Source organism: Echinops telfairi, unplaced genomic scaffold (genome assembly GCF_000313985.2).
Source record: "Echinops telfairi isolate 266 unplaced genomic scaffold, ASM31398v2 ScPeMD7_7356;HRSCAF=8355, whole genome shotgun sequence".
Lineage (NCBI taxonomy): Eukaryota > Metazoa > Chordata > Mammalia > Afrosoricida > Tenrecidae > Echinops > Echinops telfairi.
In genome coordinates this window covers 1,589,694-1,598,515 of record NW_022111256.1, presented here as the reverse complement: position 1 = coordinate 1,598,515, position 8,822 = coordinate 1,589,694, and the positions used below count along the sequence as shown (strand labels likewise).

The window sequence follows — 8,822 nt, the reverse complement described above, 5'->3', positions numbered from 1 at the left end:
GAAGGGAGGAGGCCCGGTTCCGGCAGTGGCTGCCCTCACGTGCTTTCCCGGCCACCCCCACCCCCTCCGGGCCGCCTGCGTCGAGGCAGCCTAGCCTGTTCCTCTTCCCGATTGCGATTGCGACAGGCGGGACTCGGCTCCCAGCGCTCCCTGTCCCCGCCCCGCGGCCGGCTCGCTCCACTCCCACTTCCTGAGCCCAGCGGCTGGAGCCCGGGAGGCCAGGCCCCGCGGCTCCCGGCCCCCGGGGCACGTCGGACCAGGCCAGCTCTAGCCCCCGGGCTCGCTGAGCGGCCACCTCCGCGGCCCAGGACTCCCAGCCTCCTTCCAGGTCTCCTCGGCCGTCCGATCAGCCAAGTGGCCGCCATGCGCCTGCACTGGGCCGCCCTCCCCGGCGGCCTGGCCTGGGGGCCCATCGTGATGGCGCTCTATGGGCTCCTGGCAGCGCCCCAGCCCCGACTGGTGAGAGGCCCGTTCAGGCTGGGTGGGGGTGAGTGAAGGTAGGGCAGAGGGGACTGGGCCACTCTCTCTCTAAGTCTCCCGCCTCCCCGAACTGACCTCTGAGTTCTTCTCCCCCACCCCACCCCACCACTTCACACCTCGCCAAGGTGCCACCCTACCCCTCGGAGAACCAGACTTGCCAGGAGCAGAACAAAGAGTACTACCACACCAGTCATGGGGTCTGCTGCTCCAGCTGCCCCCCAGGTGAGCGGTAACGGAAGCCTGGGTGGGGAGATGGCCTCCAGGGGGTCTCCGGCCCCTGGCTGCCTGTCTGCAGGGACACCAGCTGGTGGAAGCAGTGTGGAACACTGGCGGCCCCAACCTGTAGGCGCTGAGATGCGCTCAACTTCAGCGAGTTGTGCACCGTACCCAAATTACCCAGGGGGAGGCCCATCGAGGCAGAGCGACAGCCTGCAGTCCCACAGCAAGTGGCAGAAGTGAGGGTGGAGACCTGGTCGCCTGACATTCCTGCTGCCCCCCTTGCCCCGCAGGCACCTATATCAGCACTGAGTGCACCCGCAGTCGGGACACAGATTGCTCCCCGTGCGCCCCGAATTCTTACAACAAGTACTGGAACTACCTCACCAAATGCCAGCTGTGCCGCCCGTGTGACCTGGGTAAGTGGGCCGGGCCTGGGGAGGGCCGGGGTGGCCTGGAGCCAGGCCCCTGAGTCTCTTGTCTCCCTGCCAGTGATGGGCTTCGAGGAGGTGAAGCCTTGCACCAGGACCCAGGAGACACAGTGCCTCTGTCAGCCAGGAATGTACTGCTGGGATCCCACGTGTTCATACTGCGAATCACTCTCAGTCTGCCCACCTGGCACTGAAGTTGAGCCCAAAGGTCAGAGGAGAGGGCAAGGAGGGCGCTCTCTTGAGTGAGGGCAGGGACCATGATGCCCTGCCCAGAGTGGTGACCAGGAAATGTTTTGGTTGTAACAAGCTCGGTCTCACTTCGGTGAGGAAGGCTGACCGCAGGGTTTGTAAAGACTGACCCAGGACAAATGCAAGGGACTCAGCAGGGCCCCCTCTCAGCCCCCAGGGAAGCTTGGGCAAGAGAGTGGGCATTTGGGGATGGGTCAAAGATGGGGGTGGGTGGTCAGAGCGACGGATCAGGGTAGGTGGGCCAGAAGGAGGCCATCCACTGGGGGTTCCTTCTGCCCACTCACCCTGGCTGGCCCTCCCTTTGCCTTGCAGATGGAAACAGAGGGACAGACAACAACTGTGTACCCTGCAAGGCAGGACACTTCCAGAACACCTCCTCCCCCAGCGCCCGCTGCAAGCCCCACACCAGGTGGAGTATGCCCCCGCCCTCGCCCTTACCTCCCCTGTGCCCCAGGATGCCCCACTAGTGATGATACCTTCCCCCCCAGTGCTTGATTTCTCAGCTCCCCATGCCACGTCTCGTCTCCTGTGTCCGTGGGGCTGGGAGTGCGAGGCGGTCATAGGCCTGTCTTTCCTCCGCAGGTGTGAGGACCAGGGCCTGGTGCAGGCAGCTCCAGGAACCACCCAGAATGACACTAGTTGCAGCCATCCCACAGGGCGGCCCCCAGAGATGCCAGGTGAGGGGCCGGGGCTGAGGGAAGGGGCACAGGGCAGTCCAGTCTGGGAAAATACTTCCACATTTTTCAGGCTTTAATGCTTCGTGTGTGTGTGTGTGTGTGTGTGTGTGTGTTTTAATGAGGAAAAGATGATTCCTTCTCTCCCAGAATTGGGGCAGGAAGAAAAGTTCCTTAGAGAGAAAGTGCAAAGACTGTCTAGGTTAGTTTATGTACAACAGGGGTTCTCAACCCTCCTCACGCTGCGACCCTTTCATACAGCTCCTCGAGTGGTGGTGACCCTCAACCATGAAATTATTTTCATTGCTACTTCATCACTGTCATTTTGCTACTGTGATGAATCAGGTGACCCCTGTGAAAGGGTCATTCGACCCCCCAAGGGGTCGCAACCCAGAGGTTGAGAACCACTGAGGTACATGAATACACACACTTTTAAAGAGATGAGGGCTGTGAACATGTCGCGCAAAAATGGATCTAAAAGGTAATGGCATTTCCCACAAACTTCTGGAAGCCTCCTCGTCTATGTGATTGATACATATTAGCTTATAAACTACATGTGATATTGTCCCCCACTGAGACGTAATTAGAACTGAACATCCTCATAGGATCCAGTCACTAGATTAAATGCCCCTTTATGCAACAGCCCGATTTTGTTATTCTAGAGCTTATCACACACTTAACTCAGCCTCCGTTATGTCTACAGACTGGTCTCCTAGCCAAGCAGCCCATTCTGGGATGTTTCTAACCCGACTGTAATTGAGGGCAAGGCTTTATTGACTTGCGTAAATGACCACGTATTGACAATCAGCACTTCTGTGTCTTCAGAGCGAAGGCATCAGGCCTTTTGTGAAACCCTTTCCATTCCCTCGCTCTGAATCCTCTCAGTGATCCGATAAAACTCAATGCTCGCGGCGGCCAGAGTTGGTTCTGACACAGAGCTCCTCTGGAGGACAGGCTGCAACAGCCCCTGTGGGTTCCAAGACTGTCACTCTCGCCATGCGCAGAGAGCCTCATTGTTCTGCCAAGTGACTGTGGTTTCGAACTGCTGACCTTGTGGTTTGCCGCCCCACCTGGAACCACTATGCCACTAGGGCTCCTCGATGGTCCTATAAAGCGGGTCATCCACTGCTTCGTGAGCCCTGCTGGCACTGTGGGGGAAGCACTGAGCTGCTGAAACCTCAGGAGAAAGCTGAGACTTTCCGACCTGGGAAAAAATGACTGCCTCGGGTACCCTCGGGAACCGTCTTCTCTGTCCTCTTGGTCACTGTGAGTCCGAAGTAGCTTGACAGTTATGGGTTTGGTATTCCTAGCCCCCCTGACTTGACGAGGAAACCGAGGCGCGGAGGGTAAGTGACTTGCCCAGGATCGCTCAGGAGGTAATGGTGTTACGAAGAATGGAGTCAGGTCTTTCTGTCTCTGAGCCCATGGCTCGATGCCTGCTTCCTGTAGAGTGCCCGGCCTGTGCGCTCTTAGCAGATTGCGAGATACGACTGTAGGCATGGCAACACAGCTTTCGTTTTTTCTAAAATGAGAGTCCTTTTGGTGCGCTATGACCCAATTCTTCCTTCAACGGTATCCCAGGGAGATTTTCTGTGCCTTGCCTCCTCGCTATGTTTGCAACTACCTGTTGAAGGCTACTAGCATTTTACCCACTGCCGACAAGCCAATGCCAGGGCCTAGCGACCCTACGTAACGTCTCCAGGGTTGTGAATCTTGATGGGAACAAATGGCCTCATCTATCTCTCACGGAGCAGCTGGTGGGCTTGAACTGCCCACCTTGTGGTTTCGTAGCAGCCCAACACTTACCCGACAACGTCACCAGGCCTCCCTACTAGCATTTTACAGCGGGAATTTCTGAAATTTGTATGTAAGCTAAATCCCCACACACCTGAAAAACCTTATGTCCAGAGGGTGAAGCGACTTAAGCGGTTAACCCAGCTGGGCAGGAACCCCTGTGCCCCAACTCTGCTAGCACAGTCACTGGCCTTGCTGATGCCCATAGGACAGCAAGGATCCGCTGCCACCATCTGGGCCTGAGAGATTGAACTCCCAGCCTCCCATCTGCCCTGAGCCAGGGCATGAAGCCTTTGCTGCCTCAACTCTCCGGAGCCACTAGGCTCCCCTATGCTCACACCCATATCCACACGCCCACTGGTAGAGAGGGACCACCCCAAATCCTTCTACAACGGCTCCTCTGGAAGGGGGTCAAGTCCACAAACACGTGGTCTCTACTCTGTGACCTAAGTGTTCACAACCCGAGCCTCACCCTTCCTGTACTATGTCCTGCCTCCACTTCCAGCTGCACCCACTCCTGCCCCTTGCCCACAGGACCGCCCCCGTCCCTGGTCTGCAGGCAGGAGGGCACTGCCACCACCCCACACTTCTCCAGCATGGAGTCTCTCCCCAGGCCCGCTTCATTTGCCAGCTCTGTCATTTAAAGGGTGTTTCTCTAACTCGACCCAGAGGAACTCCGGCGAGGCTAGAAGCAAAAAGCAGCCGCTCCCTCGCTCTCTGTCTGGGTTGTCCAGAGAAGTGGAGAATTATTCCGTGACTTCCATCCCCTGTCCTGTTGCATCCCGACAGGAACTCTGTCTGTGCTGGCCGTGCTGCTGCCCCTGGTCTCCCTCTCTGTCCTCGCCCTCGGCGTCGCCTGCACCTGGAAGAACCACCCCACTCTCTGCCGGAAGCTGGGTAGGAAGCAGCCAGCTGCAGAGGGGCAGGCTGGACCCTCTGTCCCCGCATGGATGGGCTGAGGGGAGGGAGGAAGTAGCCAACATCCTCGGCAGGCAGCGCCAGCTCTCCACCCTTTCCCACACCCTTAAGACTCCCAGTGCCCGTCCCCAACACAGACATCATCGCCATCTTCATCCACCCCCTCATTCAGGGGCTGGAGACAAGGGTGATGCCAGCCTGCTGTTTTGGGACCTCAGGGTGGGGATGGAGGGTGGGGGTGAAAGGCTGGGATCGAAGGTTTGCCCAAGACCCTCCATCCATTGCACTTTCTGTTGCAGGCTCCCTGCTCAAGAGGCATCCAGAGGTAATGGGGGGAGGCAGCAAGGAGGGGGCAAAGGGGGATGGGGAGCCAGGTAGGGGGAGGTGGGGAAAGAGAGTGCAGGCTTCATGTGGTCAGCCTTCGTTCCCTCATTCCACTAACACTGTATTGAACACACCCTGTGCCAGGCATTGCCCGGCCCTGGGCTGCAGCAGGGAGCAAAATAAACTCCCTGGTCTCCCGGAGACTACATTCCAGTGGGGCAAGAATAAAGCTAAATAGATGCTTATCGAGTGGTGAGAATTGCTAAATTCAGCAAGGTAGGGGATGGGGAGGGACAATGGCAGAGGATGTCCCTTTAGAGAGACTGGACAAGGAGGCCTCTCTGGTAAGCTGGTGTTGGAACAGACCTGTAGAGGCCGGGGACCCAGCTGTGGGGACAGCCAGGGGTGGCAGGGGGAAGTGCTCCCGCCAAGGTCCAGGGGCAGAGGAAGACAGTGAGCAGCCTGATGGTGAAAGAAAAGTGGGGCAGGGCCCGTGTCCTCAGTGGCTTCTCGGTCTCTCTCCTGCAGGGAGCAGACAATGGTGATGTCAGCTGGGAGCCTCTACCCACCAACCCCCCTGGCCTTGACATGGTAGAGCCACTTCTGCCCAACGTGGAAGACTTGCCCCCAGGCCTCACCGGATGCCCACTCACCCCAGTGCTGGAGAACGAGGTTCTGCAACAGGAGAACCCTCCGAGTCTGCCCATGGTGCCTGAGGCGGAGCTAGGGGAGCAGAGTCCGGTGGCCAACGGTGAGCCTGGGGCAGGGAGGCAACCAGGCGGGGTGGGTGTGCAGAAAGGTGGGGAGAGAGGTATGGGTGGCAGTGAGAGAGTATGGGCCAGACAGACAGGGAAAGAATAAAACAGGCAAGACAGAGACCCTGACCACCAGCCAGAGTATCACAACTAGAGAGATGGGTAAAGACACACACCAACCCCGCCGAGCCCCAGAAACAGAAATAGCACAGAGCTAAGAAACCAACAGCGGTGGGGAGAGGACGGCGGCATGCAGGGGGCTGGGGCCTGGCGTCGGGGTGCACAGGCCTCCTCCTCAGTGAACCCCCAGCCCCTCTCACCGTGCCCCCCTTCCCGCAGGCCCCAACGGTATCCACGTCGCTGGAGGGTGTATGGCGGTCACTGGCAACATCTACATCTACAATGGGCCCGTAATAGGGGACACCCGAGGCCCTGGAGATCCCCCGGCACGGGCACCTCCGGAGCCTCCATATCCCATCCCAGAAGAGGGTGTCCCTGGCTCACCCAGCCTGGCTACCCCCCACCAGGAGGATGGCAAAGCTTGGCACCTGGCTGAGACAGAGACACTGGGGGGATGCGCTCTCTGATGGGGTCTGGGGGCCCGTTCTTCACTCATGCTTGATGGTGTCTGCAAAAGTAAGAAGGGAGACTCCGGGAACCTTGTCCCCTGAGGCCTGCTCCCCACCCTACACACACACACACACACACACACACACACACACACACACACACACACACACAGGGGTCCTATCTGCAGGGCTAGGCATCAGGCCCTCTGGAGAGCAGGGCCGGATTTTGGCTGGGAACAGTGACCTGCGCAGGACTCAGACACCACCTGGCAGACCTGGACCCTCCTGCAGGCCCACCTGCCCACTGGGCTGCACCAGCTCAGCTTCAGGCCCGGACAGGGCAGATGTGCCAACTGCTGCCACACAGCACCCTGAACCTGAGCATGGAGACCAGCAGGGTCACTTCCCAGGACCTCCAACGGGCTGGTGGTGCTTAACCCCACGCTTCAGAGGCCCTCGAGGGCCCACGCTGCACGTGAGCCGAGGTACCCCCGGATGTGGAGAGCAGGGTGTATGGGGGGCCTTCAATGCTGCCTCCTTGAAGAGGAAAGGGAGTTGTTAAAAACTAGGGGTTTGGGTAGGGGTGCTGGGGAGAGTTTTGTAAGGGGGGTGTATTTATACATTGTAACCACGTGCCAATAAAGTGGAGCTTGTGACCCTGAGCCTGTATTTTCCTGGGGTGTGTTATAGGAACACCGTTCCATGTGACAATGCGGCAAAGAAAGGTCAACCCACTCAGCAGTCATCCCACAAAGGCATTTGTATGGGGGGGCTGGCGTTGTGTGGTTCGGGGGATGACGTTGGCTGCGGCTCACCGACCCTGTGCCAGGCAGAGTTTCAAGTGCTTTATTATATTAATCTTCACCACAGCTCGCTAGGTGGACGCACAGTGACTCCCCCTTTGGAGAGCTGAGGAACATGAAGGACTTTGCCCAGTTCAGCTGCAGATGGCCACGCTGGGATCCGCACCCCATCAGTCTGACCCCAGACGCCTCGGGCACAAGCCTGTGTGCCACACCCTCCCAGAATTTCTCCGGCGAGGTCCAAAGGGCTGGCAGTCTCTAGGAATCCGTTCCAGACCAGCCTTCATGTCTCAGCCAGTTCTCAGCTCTCCAGCCGCGACGCTGCTGAGGGAACACATGTTCTGTGAGGTCGATTGAAGGGAAAGGCAATGCACTGCCGACAGGAGAGGCCGGAGGCCAAGGTTCAGCACCATGGCAGAGGCCAAGTTGAAAATCTAAGGAGAGGCGCTCATGATCTTTTCTCTTTGCTTGTATTGTCTTTGGTTTCCAAAGAAGAACTTCGCTTGTCTCTCCCCAAGCTCTCCACATCAGGAAGGATCACACCCCTCCGAGCAGCTCTGTTGTGCAGCCTGGGCGAGATGGTCTCCCCTGGAAGGATTGTAGGAAGCGCTGCTGCCAGTGGATCACGCTTCCCATAAAAGGACACTGTTGTGGCTCTAATTTTAAGGCCTCTGCTGCTGGGCCTCATCAGGATGTCATGGCTACAAAACACACACCCCAGGCGTGGTTGGGTGCAGCCGAGCGGATGGGTTATTTGAGGTTGATCGTGAAAGTTGAACCCAGCTCCCTTCGAGGAGTAAATTATGCTGAGCTTCAGGGAGCATTAAATGCTGCCTGCCTAGCAGTCTGCGACAGTCTTGAAGGCGTGGATCCTTAAGCCTGGAATCCCAGTTCCAATGGGCTCAGATTAAACCCAAAAAATGTCAACAAAATAAAGACGGAGAGAATTTTTTTCAAGAGCCACTACGTATGGTGCAGCTGTCTGGGACACCGTTTAAATGTGGGATTTTCACACAGCCGGGCTTCTTCGCCCAGGGCTGTGTCCCTGTAGCTCCCAGAGGCAGCCACAGAGCACCCGCTATCTACAGGGGAGCTCCTGTCTGCAGGGGAAAGATGGTGCATCAATAAAGACAGCAAATAGCCTCTTCACTGTTGTCTTCAGGAGCCGGAAGGAGAGAATTGGCGATGGGAATGCAGTCTGAGGGCAACTGGTCCCCTGCATGATGCTTGAGAACCCCGTCTTGTACCGTGTGGGAGGGTGCCAACACTGCCTCCAACCTAAGTCTCCGTGAGCGTGGAGAGAGCAAGGAGGAGGCTAAGGCCCAGGCCGGGAGAGGGATGGAAAGCATGAGTGCAGTGTGGGCGTAGGAGATGTGGGGGGTAGGGAGCACTGGTGTAAGTAAGAATGTCGCCTTGCAAAAGATGGAGTGGCTCCCACTGACGACTGTGACGGGCCCTTTCTTCTTTGTTTTCCAGAGTTTCTATGGTTTTATTTTAAATTATGCAGAAAGGAGACTGTTTTTAAACACCGCAAAGGAGAAAGTAGGCTGTTTGGTGTGTCTGCACCACCTTCCCATAAAGTTTGATTGATTGCAAGCTTACAGATAAG

The 8,822-nt window shown here is 57.6% G+C and overlaps 1 protein-coding gene across 1 annotated transcript; it reads left to right on the top strand.

Annotated features, from left to right (window-relative positions):
- The first annotated feature begins 306 nt into the window (after positions 1–306).
- LTBR (lymphotoxin beta receptor) lies at positions 307–7,072 on the top strand. The gene is made up of 10 exons (XM_045296018.1): positions 307–459; positions 606–702; positions 990–1,115; positions 1,189–1,335; positions 1,689–1,785; positions 1,959–2,053; positions 4,634–4,741; positions 5,062–5,087; positions 5,615–5,837; positions 6,181–7,072. Exons 1-10 carry the CDS (start codon positions 364–366, stop codon positions 6,426–6,428), a joined length of 1,263 nt encoding a protein of 420 aa, XP_045151953.1. The 5' UTR covers positions 307–363; the 3' UTR covers positions 6,429–7,072.
- Positions 7,073–8,822: the final 1,750 nt, after the last annotated feature.